General features: G+C 41.6%; 1 protein-coding gene across 1 annotated transcript in view; it reads left to right on the top strand.

Annotated features, from left to right (window-relative positions):
- HDX (highly divergent homeobox) overlaps positions 1-16596 on the top strand; it is a 97319-nt gene that overhangs the window by 59417 nt on the left and 21306 nt on the right. The window contains exon 6 of the mRNA XM_065411143.1: positions 5044-5190. Coding sequence (XP_065267215.1) covers positions 5044-5190 — 147 coding nt within the window. The remainder of the gene's footprint in view (positions 1-5043; positions 5191-16596) is intronic.

Genomic DNA, 16596 nt, shown 5'->3' with positions numbered 1-16596 from the left:
ATAAGCCAGTGGTTCTCAACCAGGGGTCCGGGGCCCCCTGGGGGGGGGCGATCAAGTTTCAGGGGGTTTGCCAAATAGGGCCAGTGGTAGACTCACTGGGGCCCAGGGCAGAAAGCCGATGCCCCGCCGCATGGGTCTGAAGCCCAGGGCCCTGAACCTCGTCACTCGGGGTGGAAGCCAAAGCCTGAGCAATATAGCTTTGTGGGGGCGCCCTGTGTTGTGGGGCCCCAAGCAACTGCCCTGTTTGCTACCCCCTAATGCTGGCCCTGGCTTTTATATGCAGAAAAACAGTTGTTGTGGCACAGGTGGGCCATGGAGTTTTTATAGCATGTTGAGTGGGCCGCCGAAAGAAAAAGGTTGAGAACCCCTGGTATAAGCAGCATATAACGCAGAGTCTGGCAGAGTTGTTGACTCAGTTTGTTCACTAGGACTGCTTTTTGAAGCTAATTTTGAAGCTTTTCACCAGAAAACTGTCTCACAATCTGCTTTTCAGAATATGGATAACAAAATTGATAAATTTAATTACAGGGGGTAAATATTTAGCCATCATTTGATACCTGGAAGTATAAAGCAAAGACTTGGACCAAAAAGTGACAGAGATGTAGGAGGAGGAAACAAAAGTTAAAGCAGAAGAGAAGCAAGAGATGGCTTGCACATGCAAAGGTCTTGCTAGAACTGGGGTTCTAGGGTCTTGTGATGAGGCTTCCCCTTTCAAGGTTTTGAGAGAAACGTGTATTTCCATTGTGATGTAAAACTTTCCTAGTAAGAACCATTTTCTATCTGAGTACTGTCTTGTGTTTAAATATATTTCTTTCCCTCCACCCTCAGATTTGCCTGTGCTATCTGGAATCCTTAGAGTGATTTTTATTTCCTATTTTGGTTGTCAGGTGAAGAAACTTGTCCCCCCTTCTTCTGCCTAGAAGCAATATCAGCATGCTTTTCCTTATACTTGCTCTTGAAGGAGATGTACTGTAGCAATTTAAAATACCTGATTTGACATGTAAATGAAGCAAAATGTTATATGGCTAGTGGCAGCTTAAAGACTAGAGTTTTTTTCTGACAAGGAGGTAAAACTAAAACTGTCTTAAATTTCTTTTGCATGGCAGCAGTAAGTGGGGAAAAACAAGGTTTCTGTAGGGATGTTGCCAAAGGACATTTCCCCCAGTTTTACTTTAAGACATATTTTCTTTGATCAAGTCCGTTCAGACTTCCCCCCACCCCCCAACACACATGCAGCGGCCCACTAGGTACTTTGTTTCTGTTGTCTGTGGTGCTTAACAGTGACAGGGAGCAAACTACAGTAATTTGATTTCTCTAATAAAAATTCTATAAAAACAATTCTAGGAGATTGCTAACACATCATGCAGAGTGCTTATATAGCTAGAAAGGGTCACTGTACATATGGGTAGGGCAAAAGGAGATGGCATTGGCTGTACAAGTATAAGCACTGAAGGACAGGCAATAGACAAGTGTGAGGTCATTGTGGCCCCCAGGAAGTAATGCCAAAATGTTCTCTCTCACTTGTCTGTCTTTACTATTCCTCTTTCATTGACACACAGCCAAGCATTCTGCTCAAGGCAGACTGGAGTCTTATTTGGCTTGCCCATCTCTACTATTGTGGTCACAACAGCAGGGCTTTTTTTTAAAATGCGCTGTGGGAAATGTCAGTGCCACAGATACATTCATCACTTTAAAATATTCTGTTTATTAATGTAAAAAAATTAAAACAAGATTCGGTACTTGGGCTGAATTGCTACTTCAGTGTTTCTTAATTTGTCAGAGGGAAAGCACACTATTAATGTCTGTCACAAGTTATCCAGGGAAAGAGAGTTAACACTCCCTACTTCATTCATTCATATTTTAAAACACAAAACACCATTGTATGTAGTTAGGGTTGCTACACACATAACCTACCTGGCTCAAACCCACAAAAGCGAGGAAATGAAAAGTTAGGTTACTTAACAGAACTTACCCTCTATACTTTCTCTCTTCTCCCTCCCCCCGGAATCATCCTACTGTTCTCACAATTTACTATACACTGCAACTTTAACTCTGCCCCCAATTCTTCACACCACACATCTCATTGCAAAATTAACCGCCGCTAACACTGTTAGTAGTGGATGTTTGGTCTAGCTATGTGTTGTGTTGGTGGTCAACCTTTGGAACTCCTTGCCAGAGGATGTTGTGAAGGCCAAGACTATAATAGGGTTCAAAAAAGAACTAGATAAATTTATGGAGGATAGGTCCATCAGTGGTTATTAGCCAGGATGGGCAGGAATGATGTCCCTAGCCTCTGTTTGCCAGAAGCTGGGAATGGACGACAGGGGATGGATCACTTGGTGATTACCTGTTCTGTTCATTCCCTCTGGGGCACCTGGCATTGGCCACAGGGCTAAATGGACCTTTGGTCTGACCCAGTAGGGCCATTCTTATGTTCTTATGGGTAATAGAATGCTGGCATAAGGTTGTAGGTATATACTGTTAGGTGGTTTAATTTTAGCGACAGAACCTGACGTGTCTTGCAGTGGTTGTGTTTTAGCACCTTCACCTTGAAAAAACTGCCATATTGCTCTGTTTCCTTGCAGCAAGAGAACTGTCTTCCTAGAATATTGTGAAACATTGGGAACCAGATATCTAAACTGGACTTTGAGCCTTGCTACAACTTGGAATTGGTTAATTTAACTCCTGGAGGTTTTCCTTTATCTCAAAGAGGAGGGTGGAGATACAGTAGTGGCTTCCCTCTTCTCTACCCCCAAGTAACAACAGTATAGGGGAGAAAGTGAAGTGGTATCAGTTCATGACCATGAACTGAATCCTTACATTGAAAGACAGCTGCATGGTTTGCTCCCAGGGATTTTTCTCCAGCAGCCAGAGGGTCCAATCACTTAGAAGACAATCCACAAATCCTGGTTCCCTCTCCTCTGCTGTCGGCCAACTCTCAGGCAAAGACCATGTAGAACTGCCTGAGTGGCAAGTAGCTGCAGCAATGGTTCTTATGGTATCCCCAGGAGCAGATGCAGTACTACTTTACCATCAAGGTTTTTAAAAAAAAATCAGCGTAGAAGTTGAACTAGCTATGACTGGGGTTCTCAAGCTGGGGGTCATGACCCTTCAGGGGGTCATGTGGTTATTACTTGGGGGGGTCGTGATCTGTCAGCCTCCACCCCCAAACCTGCTTCACCTCCAGCATGTATAATATTAAATATAAAAAATGTGTTTTTAATTTACGGGCGGGGCGGGGTCATCACACTCAGTGACTTGCTGTGTGAGAAGGGGTCACCAATACAAAAGTTTGACAACCGCTGAGCTATGAGCTGTCTATATGTCCCCATGTTTTTCCTGAAACGTTCTTAAATGTCTTCCATCATGCACCTCCTCTTACCTTCAGCAGATCCTTCCCTTCCTTCAGTCACTGGGCTGCCCCTTATCCTCCCACAGTTCCAGGCAGGCAGAATGAGAATGTGGCAGAACACCTCCAGTCATTTGTAGAAGCCCAAAACACCCCATCTTAGTAGGTATAAAAAGGGGGTATTTGATCAATGGGCTTGGAAGTATCTACTCTGTCATTTTGCTCAAATTAAGTCCACAGGGAAAACATGGAACAGTTCAGATATTTGCAGAGCCCTCAGTCTCAGAACAGAGTCCGTTAGGAAGTTGGCTTTCCTCTTCCCTTTCACTTCTGAATGGTAGATTGTGAAGAAAGGTTCTGAATTGACTGTACCTAGATGGATGAAACTGTACATAGCAAGGGAGTATTTGGAGTATTTTTTTGGTAGTAAATATAATTTGTTAATACTACACTACACATATGCTGAATTACATAATCACTCTAAACAGGACATTATTTTTCTAGAAAACAGACTATATTTTGGCACACCTATTTTATATTAATTTAGCGCTGAAGTTCTTTTAATGGCTCGTTAAGCATTTATTTGAAAAGGGAGAAAACAGAGACTTATAACTAAAGAGGCAGATGACAATATTGGATTCTATCAAAAATCTTAGTGATAATTTTGGTTCCACTAATTTTGATGACTCATTTTAAAATTAATGTTTTAATAGCTTTTTATTTGAAAATTCTCTTTTCCTCTGACATAGAAATCTTGGTTTCAAATATATAATTCCAGTAATTGATGTAAATAATAAGTAACTAAGCATCTGCAGATGTGTTTCTGCTATCTCTTTATGTAGACTTCAAAAGTAGCTGTCTATGGATTCTTCGCAGCAAGAGGTGGCAAATCTATTTGTTGGCAAATCTATTTGAGGAAGTGGAAACAATGATTAAGATAGTTGGACTAACAAGTGTTACTGGAGCTAATGGTTTTACTTGCAGTGCAGTACGACATACATACATTTTCAATACACAACCATACAAATCAAGGAAATGGCAGGTAACCTCGAAATCATTTTCCAATGTCCTTGTTTATATCTGTTGTCAACTATCATGTGCAGTTTTATCAAAACACAACATTTGGTAAATCATAAATAAAATAGTGAAAACAATTTAAACTCCAGAGCCTACCATATAAACATAAAAGGATTCCCTTTAGGGGACTTGGAATCCTTTGAATTATGCATGTATTGTAGGTTTCAGTAAGATAAAAGGGTTCTGGCAAAAAAAAAAAAAAAAGAGGCAACTTTCTCCGCCCCAAGAAATAATACGCATAATGGGGTGAAGAGAAAGTAAACAGCTGAAGCAAAAAATACCCCATGATTACTCATGAAACCTTATAAAAGTGAAATAAAGCAAATCAAATAAGGTAGAATTAAACAATGCTAACACATTTAAAACTTCCATTGGTTCTAAAACCACCAACAGAGGTGAATCCCAGAGAACTCTGTGCCAATCTAATAGATTGAAAAATTGACATCTTCAGGGAAACCAATATGAGAGAATTTAAAGAACAGAAAAGCTAAGGAAATGGAAGGCCATGAAGTGATTTTTGGTTTTGTAATTCCAAAGTACTTCGTTTGTGAACAAGGCAGTATCACCTGAAAGCCTTTTTTTATATCTTGTTATAATCATAACTTCTTGTCTTACAGCTACAGGACCGCACGCAGTTTAGTGACCGAGATTTAGCCACTCTCAAGAAATACTGGGACAATGGCATGACCAGCCTGGGCTCAGTCTGCAGAGAAAAAATTGAAGCTGTTGCTGCAGAATTAAATGTTGACTGTGAAATAGTGCGGGTAAGAAATGTACAGTCTCTCCGTTATCTTGTTTCAGAAGCAAAAATAGCACAGATAAAAAACCTTTTAAAATTGCATGAGGTAGCCAGAAATATATTTCACATATTAAATAATGAATGGCCTGTTAGGATGTACTCTTGCTCTTTCACCAGTCTATATATAGATAAAAGCCCTCAGGTGAGGTGTTTTGGGTTTTTTTTTTTTTTGTTCTTTTTTTATTGATCATCAGCAAGAGCAGCTTTACAAAACATTTGACATTCCATTTAGAGTGGAATTTATATAAGATTTTAAATGAGCAGGAGTATCCCAGCAGATTGAAAAGAACTAGCAATTATGATGGGACTAAAATACGAAGTGCCTCTAGGGATAAGAGAATGCTTTTGGTGTAAAATAAAAATTACGTGGAAAAAAATTGATCAAAATGGGTGGGGGGAAATACTTTGTAGGAACCAGAATAAGATGTGACAAAGAGGGCAAAGGATATCCTGAGGGATGCTGGGGAATTTCCATTTAGTAGTCCACATAGTCATCAATGATTTCCTTAGGGAAGAAAAATGAATACAGTGTTGATGTGGTTGATCATTTTAGAGAGCCATGCAATGTAACTGAAGAAAATACTAAAATGATACTGGACACAGTGGACAGATGTTCCAGAGGTGTAGAGAAGATTGCAATCCTGGGGGTATTCTAAAATATCTGGATTTCAGGATCTGTTCTACCTTGAACTTGAAATCTGGATACTACAGCAGAAGGCAGAGCTGCAGAATTGTGATCAACATGGTGGTCACATATGGGTAGAGTTTATACAGATGCATCATGCCCATGGGTTAGGAAAGTGATAATCTCCTCATTCAATACTAATGAGACTCTGCCTAAAGTAAAGCCTAGAATTCTGAGCCCTGACTAATAGAAAGTTGGGAGGAATTTAGAGCAATTAGGGATAGAGGAATTGACTTCTGAGAAGAGTTCAAAAAATGTAATGTGTTTAGTTTGGCTGTGTGATGACTAAGAGGGAGCGCAGTTGGAACAGTTTACAAATATTGAACTAGTTTGCCAAACCAAGTGGTGGAAGTTCTTTTGCCTGACTGTTTGAGAGTAATTGGAGAAAAATGCAGGACAATATAGTGTAGAGAACAGTCTTTTATTAGCAGGAAGATGGACGTGACAAGTTACTTTGACCTTCACTTTTCATGGTTCTGACAAGTAGGTGTTAGTCACAGGATTATTTTTTTTATCTTGAGTCCAAGCTAACTGTATGATGATCTTTCATTTTAGTTAACTTGATGTTTCATCATCTTTCTTTAGGTGCTCTACTAAGCACCACAATAATGAAAATATTTATTATTTAGTTAAGTAGTGTTTATAAACTGGGGGGGGGGGGGGGCGTGCATGAAATTTTCATCATATCAGTAATAAATTGAAATATATACAAGCATTTAAAGGAATGTTTCATTTGTTGTAATTCTTGAATTTTTGGATTAAAGGCTTTTTACCATTATGTGACCAAAACATTTTTATTTCCTTTTATGTAAATTTACTTAAATCCCTTTGTGCCCTTGGAGGCACTCTAGTGTCATATTAAGTACAGACCAGTACTTGTTAAAATAGAAAACATTAGAACTGAAAAATATAGTCATGTACATTAATTCATTTTTGAAAGGTTAATTACTGAGACAGCTCTCTACATTCACATTTAATAGTGTTGGGATTTTTTTGAGCCTGGAGGTGCTAAAAGAGGGACAGGTAATACATAATACGCTGGGATTTAGGCTACTGCAAAAGTATTATCCTTTCTCAAATATTTGGGTGTTTTACGCTGGTATATGGAAATGATCAGATACTGAGCATGGTACTGCACTCTTTGGAGCAGTGGTTCTTAACCTTTACTGCAGCCTGCACCCCTTTGGTTCTCAAAATATGTTCTCGCACCCTTTATCAAAAATCATTGAAGTAGGTCAGTTCTTTAAACCTAGATGTATTTTTTGTTTGTATATTCCAGTAATTGTTAAAAAATGTATAATGTTAATAAATACATAGGTTTGATGAAACAAAGTAGTTGTACTTACATGCCTGTGCTTAATTTGTGTTTTCGATGATTTACCTTCTAAAAAAATCTGGCATGTCTCGCACCCCCAGAAAGGGCATCTCGCACCCCCAGGGGGTGTGTGCACGCCAGGTTAAGAACCACTGCTTTGGAGATTAGTAAATCAATATTTTTTTTAGGCATTATGAGCCCAATTATTTATTTAATAGGACATCTTGGATAGAGTATGATGGGTTAAGCCCTTTGATCCCTCAGTTCTGCAAGTCATAATATGCCTCAGGATGCCTGTGAATTGAACTCAGTGGAGTATTGTATGGGTGCAGGGGTCTGGCTGTGTGGTTTTGCTTTCAGCATCAGGACTTGTGTTCATAAGAAGAGCATGTTCAATAATAGAAATTGTCTAGTGTATTTGACTACCATCTATGGCATTTGTAATTGGGCAGCAGTACACTGACTGTAAAAGATGGGTCTGGATGGAAGAAAGCCGCTTCTTGCCTCACCCTTGTCCCTATATAGTCAAGACAAACAATCCCATCAGTAGTAATCACATTGATACCAGAGAAATTCCCCAGATTCCATTTTGTATTCCTGACCTCCTTTTGAATAAGCAAGAGTCACTCCACCGTTGGAAACTGCAGGCTACATGACACTAGGGTGACCAGATAGCAAGTGTGAAAAATCGGGATAGGGGATAATAGGAGCTTATATAAGACAAAGCCCAGAATATCAGGACTGTCCCTATAAAATCGGGACATCTGGTCACCCTACATGATACTTCAAAAGTAGGGGAAAGGTCGGCTGAGGTAAACAACATAGAATTGGTGGAAAAACCAAAGTAGGGGAAAGGTCAGCAGATCATAACCCTGAGGTAAACAACAGCTGCATGCTAAAAATAGAACTGGCAGTGAGCATGGATGGAATGTTGGCAGTGAGCATGTGCAGTAAAGATCTTACAGGAAGATATTATCAAAGGTGTCTAAAAAGTTCTGGCAGGATAGTCAGCGTGTCAGTGGGCTGATAGGAGGAGAGAGTAGGAGCTGACAGGCAAGAAGGACATAGAAGAAGAGCAAAGCTTGCCTGAGCAGTCTGTTGACAGCAACAGCAGAGTATCCTGCCCGGTCCAGCAGCAGTGGGAGAAGAAGTAAAAACAACACAGCAGCAGAGGGAAGCAAACAGAGAGTTCAGGAGAAACACTCAGCAAGCGTGGAGTAAGTCTGTCAGACAATATTACAGAATAATATAGTGTAGTGAGTAACAGTGTGTATGTGTGCGCTTGGGTTAATAAAGATGTGTGTTTGTGTTGTGCTATTTGTAAAGAGAATGTATATATGTAAGATTTAAAGAACATTTAAAACTGCTGTCAGCAACCTCTGAACAACTGATCACCGTAAGCAGGGCGCATCACTTAGGATCATCTCAACTGTAAGGCAGTATGGTTTGGGGTGTTCTTTAACTTGCTATAAGACATTTGTGTTTTAGATTATTATTGTATTAGGGATTATTATTTGCACCAATAAAAAGGTGCCTTGTTTTGAAAAGAACACTGTCTTTGTGTCAGTCATTTATCAGAAGCCTGTGGCTGTGTCCTCCAGGTATTTCCTTAGCCACCCTGGAGACCCATATGTCAGGAAAACAGATTGGTTAGTAGGTGAGCTATTCTAGGGGTACCCTAAATCTGTTTTTGGGGTAACAACATCTGGAATGCACTGCTCTTAATCATACAACAGTTGAGCAAACTCTGCTCTACTTTACAACCATAAACAAACTAATGTATATTTTACCAATTCCTGATTGTACCAGTAGGACTGAGATGGCTATCAGTCCCTCTTCCTCATTAAAAAAATGTGTCTATATGTGTTAGGGTTTTGAAGGTGCTGTGATATGTAAACACCAGTATAATTGATGTGACAATTACAAGTATTTTTCAGCACAGAGCTAGTGTTCCTATGTGTATAAATCTTCTAGGCCTAACAGTACACCACTCTCCAAATTTAAAAGGAGATAAGGCAATTGATGTGGTGTTGCTACTGGGTCAATACATGGACATTTTAAAATGGAAGAAGACTTTCACCATAACCAGCAAACTTCTGAAAGCCCTTTTCAAATGTCCTTCATATCAGAACAACAGAAGTTATCATTTAGAGGTTTTTTCAGGAACAGGGCCTAGCTATGAAAGGCACAAATCATGAAAGATTGGAGGCTGGCAGCACTGCAAGGGTAGAGATTTTTTTTTAAGATTGTTTAACAGACACAGATTTGCGGTCTATGCCTTCGTTTAAGTCGGGTGTCAGAACTATGTGTTTAACCTTAGCTGGTGACTGCGTGTTTGTTTTTTAAAATATTGTTTTCATTGAGCACATTGTTTAGAGTAGTACTTCTCAGCCTTAACTATTGGCTAACAAAGATTTTATTTGGGAGTAATTCCTGTAATCAATGAATTAATAATTTAATTGGTTACATTGTTTCAAAAAAGTAAGTACCAAACTTGCATCATAGCACTCAGGTATAGTTACATGAAACTAAAACAAATATTCCCTATGTTCTTTCAGTTTGTGAAGAAGTGTGATCAAAATTAATGGTTCAATGTACGTACACAATTTTCACATTTTATGTCTTTTTTTTCATTTTACTTTGTTTTAATTGTATTCAGTTCCCCTCCCCACAGCTTTACCCCCTTGCAGTAGGTTTTTAAGGGGGATCATTTTTTCTTAATGATTTGTCCCCAACAAGAAATGTTGTTGTTCTGGAAATGCACACATAGGTGATCTATAAGCATGGCCCCATATATAATTAGAATTCTTTAGTGCAAAGAATATGAGGAAAATCTATTGCTTTTTCTTTCTCACATAAGAATGACATTTCACCCCTGTGCACCATCAAATTCCATCAGATTTAGTCCTTTCAGGTTCAATGGTTTAGTTTGTCCCCTGGCTCCAGTGCTTCCAAAGCGATTGTGGTCACATAGAGTGACTGCAGGCTGTACATTAATCTTACATATGTTTTGACACCCCCAGATGGCCTTTCATGGATTTTCAAGGCACCAGAAGCAATGCTGGTTATTTTGTGGTATTCTCAGACACATGAACTCTGTACCAAAGCCTCATTAAATTGTCCAATACTTATTTAATTTCTTTTTTGATTAATTACCTAGCTTTTTGAGTCTAATTAGAAGTTTGTTTGTTTTTAATCCTCCTTCTCTTGACTGATTTATTCATTCATGCCAAAGTTCAGTGTTTTACATTAGAAGAGCTTTCATGGTGATGACCTGGGCTCTTAGACATCTGAATGTCTTGGAGCACAAGGATGATGACTAGAAAAAAAAAAACAACCTTCTTTGCACAATTTCATAATCCGAAATAATTTGAGGAATAGAGGACAGATGCATGACAATGGGGTTTTGTAAGTAATTAAAGTTTGCATTCTTTGTAGAGTGTTGATTTGAGTTTTTCAAGGAGATAGTATAATGAAGAAATTCAATTAGAATATGTTGTTTAGATCAGTATTCCTCCTTGGGGTGAAGCCAATTGGTTTACGGAAAAGAGAAATGTATATATTTAGGTGCATTTCTCAATGCACTGCTCCAAAATGTTCATTATAGAGTGGTGTTTGCTATAGGAAAGCCTGTAAATACATGGCATATATTTTCTTTTCTAATTTTAAGTTTGGATTCCACAGAAGTAGATACATGTATTTCAAGGGGCATGTTCAACGTACAGTAGTGAATGCACGGTTCTATTTTGGCAGAATTTTGAAAGCAGAAATGACTCATCAAAAAGAAAAATAAACAGTCTGCCTTGTCCATATGTTCCAATAACTTCTTGCTGGATTTTTTTCAGTAATTCACTGTGATAGGGAATAAAGAGGCAGACTCACTCTTAAATAAAGGAAAGATAAATTGTGGTAATGTTGCAGAAACCCTACAGTAGTTAGCACCATGCATTGCTGCCATAAGCATAAGGAAGTTAAAGATATGGCAAATTATTTTATGAGAAAATCCTTAACTTCAAATTATACTCACTGTGTTTAAAATGCTCTAATTTGCCCATTTTTGAAACTATTGTACGTTCTTTAATATGAAAATGTAGATTAGGGGAAGGGTCATATTATCCAAGAGCAAGGGATCATCAGAAACAATGTGAAGAGTAAACAATTTTAACTTTTTAAAGTAGTTTTGTTTCAAAGGTAATTAATTTTGAAAAAAGCTACACACAGCATGGCATAGTCTTGTAGGTAAAGCTGGTATCCCTGTCTGTTATTAAAGTTGCTGGACACTTTGCATTATAAGAAACTGAAAATAGGGTCTTATATCTTTGTAAAACTTTAACACTTTGGGCTCAAATTTTCCATGCTGGGTGTCTTCTTCAGGTTTTTTCTATTTTTTTTTTTTTTTTTTTTATTTCAGCCAAAACAGTTGAGCTGTTTCTGAGAATGAGGCAAGGAAAAATACATTGTTTTGCCAATGTTAAAAAATTCTGGCAACTTTTTTTTTTAACGCTTTAGTACCCCCATGCTTTGGAGCCAGGACTTGAAATTTATCATGGGATGTGCCTTTTCCATCTCTGTGAAAATCTGCCCGATTTTGGACAAATAATAAACCTTTGAAGTAAATCCCAATTGCACATGTTCATTAGAGACTTCTTGATTATAGCTGCTAAAAATATCTGAAGATTCTATCTTCACTGATCATGTTACAGTGCCTCTCAGCTCCTAGTGCTGACCAGACTCTGCCTGTGCCTTCCACACAAAGCAACTGAGCGTGCTCCATTCCCTCACAGCTCATACATCTGACCAGACTCTGCCTGTGCCATCCCAAAGTCAGGATGGAGCTGGGCATGGGAACTAATCCCAGAGACCTTGTGTCTTCTGTGCTTTCAGTGACTCCCCTGATGACACCCAGGTAGCACGGAGGAAGAAGTTGTCTGATTTGAATACAGAGGAAACAAAAAGCCAGATTTTGGAGGGGAAGAAGAGGAGTGGAGTGGATTGGAATAAGAAATTTGGTTGAGACTGGGACTGGAGAGGCAAGAAACAGGGACTGGCTGGATGTGGAGACCAAGACTCTGAGCTCGAGGAGAAGCTGGGACTGGTTGGGCAATGAGACTGGGATGAGGAACCAGTTTGGGGAGGAATGGAGGTGATGGGAGATTAGGTGGGAAGAAAGACTGAGACTGGCTGGGCAAAGAGGCTGGAACATTGAGATAGGGAGGGGTTGTAAAGGGATGACCAACACTGGATGCAGAGCCTGGGTCAGAGACTGAGTCTGAGAGCCAATGTGGGTGGGGAGGGAAGAGACAGATCAGACAAGAAGCCACGGGCAACCTTAATTTTGGCATTTTTAAATTTTGAATGCTTAACTTTGCAATCTTAATAATGTTCTTTTAATGTTTTTGTATGTAATTTAGGAAAAAGAATAAGCATGTCTCTTACCATCTATCTGGTCATACTTGTATACTTTTAAGTGTAAATCTTTATCTGCTGAGAGGTGTGGTGACTTGGGGTATGTCTACACTATGAAATTAGGTCGATTTTATAGAAGTCGATTTTTAGAAATCAATTTTATACAGTTGATTGTGTATGTCCCCACTAAGTGCATTAAGTTGGCGGAGTGTGTCCTCACTACCGTGGCTAGCATGGACTCACAGAGTGGTGCACTGTGGGAAGCTATCCCACAGTTCTCGCAGTCTCCGCTGCCCATTGGAATTATGGGTTAAGCTCCCAATGCCTGATAGGGCAAAAACATTGTCGCAGATGGTTTTGGGTACATGTCGTCACTCTCCTCTCCCTCCGTGAAAGCAACTGCAGACAATCATTTCGCGCCTTTTTGCCTGGGTTAGCTGTGCAGACACCATAGCACAGCAAGCATGGAACTCGCTCAGCTCACCGCTGTTGTTGCGAACATTGTAAACACCTTGTGCATTATACTGCAGTATGTGCAGAACCTGGCTAAGAGACGGTAGCACAAGGACGATTGTGATGAGGACATGGACACAGACGTTCCTGAAAGTACGGGCTGTTGCAATTGGGACATCATGGCGGAAGTGGGGCTGGTTGATACAGTGGAACGCCGATTCTGGGCCCGGCAAACAAGCAGAGACTGGTGGGATGGCGTAGTGTTGCAGGTATGGGATGATTCCCAGTGGCTGCGAAACTTTCACATGTGTAAGGCCACTTTCCTGGAACTCTGTGAGTTGCTTTCCCCCGCCCTGAAGCGCAGGAGTACCAAGATGAGAGCTGACATGACGGTTGAGAAGCGAGTGGCGATATCACTGTGGAAGCTTGCAATGCCTGACTGCTACCGGTTAGTCGGGAATCAGTTTGGAGTGGGCAAATCTACTGTGGGGACTGCTGTGATTCAAGTAGCCAATGTAATCACTGACGTTCTGCTATCAAGGGTAGTGACTCTGGGAAATGTGGAAATGTACAGGTCATAGTGGATGGCTTTGCTGCAATGGGTTTCCCTAACTGTGGTGGGGCGATAGACGGAACGCATATCCCTATCTTGGCATCGGACCACCTTGCCAACCAGTACATAAACCGCAAGGAGTACTTCTCAATGGTGTTGCAAGTACTGGTGGATCATAAAGGACGTTTCACCAACGTCAAAGTGGGATGGCCGGGAAAGGTGCATGACGCTCGCATCTTTAGGAACTCCGGGCTGTTTGAGCAGCTGCAGGAAGGGATTTACTTCCCAGATCAGAAAATTACTGTTGGGGATGTTGAAATGCCAATAGTTATCCTTGGAGACCCAGCCTACCCCTTGCTCCCATGGCTCATGAAGCCATACACAGGCACCCTGGACAGTAGTAAGGAACAGTTCAACTATAGGCTGAGCAAGTGCAGAGTGGTGGTAGAATGTGCCTTTGGATGTTTAAAAGCTCGCTGGCGCTGTTTGCTGACTAGGTTAGACCTCAGCGCAACCAATATTCCCATTGTTATTACTGCTTGCTGTGTGCTCCATAATATCTGTGAGAGTAAGGGGGAGACGTTTATGGCAGGGCGGGAGGTTGAGGCAAATCGCCTGGCTGCCAATTTTGAACAGCCAGACACCAGGGCGATTAGAAGAGCACAGGTAGGCGCGCTGCGCATCAGAGAGGCTTTGAAAACCAGTTTCATGACTGGCCAGGCTACGGTGTGACAGTTGTATGTGTTTCTCCTTGATGTAAACCCGCATTCTTTGTTGATTTTAACTCCCTGTAAGCCAAGCACCCTCCCTCCTTCAATCACAGCTGGCAAAGGAAATAAAGTCACTATTGTTTTGAAACCATGCATTCTTTCTTAATTAAAAAAAAAAAGGGAGATGACTGATAAGGTATCCCGAGTGGGGTAGGGTGGGGTTGGGGAGGAGGGAAGGACAAGGCCACATTGCTTATTGTAGCCACACTATAAATCAAAACTGTTTGAATGACAGCCTTCTGTTGCTTGGGCCATCCTCTGGAGTGCAATGGCTGGGTGCCCGGAGCCTCCCCCCGCGTTCTTGGGCGTCTGGGTGAGGAGGACATGGAACTTGGGGAGGAGGGCAAGCAGTTGTACAGTGGATGCAGCGGCGGTCTGTGCTCTTGTTGGCTTTCCTGCAGCTCCACCAGATGCCTGAGCATGTCCGTTTGCTCCCCCATTAGCCTCAGCATTACATCCTGCCTCGTCTCATCGCGCTCACTTAATGCTTTCCTGGACTCTGCCACTGAATGCCTCCATGCATTCAGCTGTGCCCTATCAGTGCGGGAGGACTGCATGAGCTCGGAAAACATATCATCACGAGTGCGTTTTTTTCGCCTTCTAATCTGCGATAACCTCAGGGACAGAGATGATAGGGGGAGCATAGAAACATTTGCACCTGTGGGGGGATAAAAAGGGAGGGTAAAATTTAAGATGATACATTTCTGAGAACAAAAGTGAGACTCTTTCACAGTGAATCAAGCAATTCACAGCAGACAGCACATGTGCTTTAGGTACAAGATTGCATTTTGCCTTTTATATTGAGTGCCTGCTGGTATGGTGACACATCACACACGGCTGGGCAACAGAATTCGGTTTCCAGGCAGCCATGGTACGCCAAAGGATATGCGGATTTGGCTTCTAACGCCTTCATAACATGTGGGAATGTTTTCAAATTGCAGTGCCCTCCTTTCCCATAGCAAGCAATGCCGGTTGGGTTTGCCATTTAAAAGGAGGGGCTGTGGTTTTCGGGTGGATGTGCAGCACACTCCTCCCCCCACCCCTCCGCGTGGCTATTTGAGATGATCCCTTCACCCCTCTCCCCGCTGCGTGGATAGTCTCAGGGATGATCCCTTTTAGCCAAACGCAAACAGCCCAGCATGAATGGGATCCTTTTACTGTTCCCTTACAAAAATTCCCCTATTTCAACCAGGTGACCATGAATGATATCACTCTCCTGAGGCTAACACAGAAAGATATAGACCGAATGTTGCTTCAATGTGACCAAAATGCAGGACCATTCGCTGCCATGCTTTGTGCTGCAATGATTCCAGACTACTTGCTACTGGCTTGGTGTGGTAAAGTGTCCTACCGTGGAGGACGAAATAAGGCAGCCCTCCCCAGAAACCTTCTGCAAAGGCTTTCAGAGTACCTCCAGGAGAGCTTCATGGAGATGTCCCTGGAGGATTCCCGCTCCATCCCCAGATACATTAACAGACTTTTCCAGTAGCTGTACTGGCCACGAATGCATCCCAAGTCTTCAGGGCAAATCAAACATTAAACACTATTGCTTTTAAACCCTGTACTGTAGTTACAAATGTGCACTCACCAGAGGGGCCTTCTCCGCCTTCAGGTTCGGGGATCCCGCCTTGGGAGGGTATTGGCTCCAGGGTGATGAAAAGGTCTTGGCTGCCGGGGAGAATGGATTCACCGCTTGCCTGCTGCGCATTCTCCTCCTCCTCCTCCTCTTCCTCATCCACAAAATCCTCCTCCGTGTTGCGTGAGACTCCCCCCTTGCAGGTGTCCACGGACAGTGGTGGGGTAGTGGTAGGATCCCCCCGTAGAATGCCATGCAGCTGATCATAGAAGCAACATGTATGGGGCTCTGACCCAGAGTGACTGTTTGCCTCCTTTGTCTTTTGGTAGGTTTGCCTGAGCTCCTTGACTTTCACGTGGCACTGTTGTGTGTCCCTGTTGTAGCCTCTGTCCATCATGCCCTGTGCGATTTTGGCATATATATTAGCATTTCTTCTTTTTGATCGGAGTTCTGCCTGCACAGATTCTTCTCCCCATACAACAATCAGATCCAGTGTCTCCCGTTCGCTCCATGGTGGAGCTTGCTTACGATTCTGGGAGGACTGCATGGTCACCTGTGCTGCTGAGCTCGCCACGCTGACCAAACAGGAAATGAAATTCAAAAGTTCCCGGGG

This window comes from Emys orbicularis, chromosome 9 (genome assembly GCF_028017835.1).
Source record: "Emys orbicularis isolate rEmyOrb1 chromosome 9, rEmyOrb1.hap1, whole genome shotgun sequence".
Lineage (NCBI taxonomy): Eukaryota > Metazoa > Chordata > Testudines > Emydidae > Emys > Emys orbicularis.
This window is presented reverse-complemented; position numbering and strand designations above follow the sequence as displayed.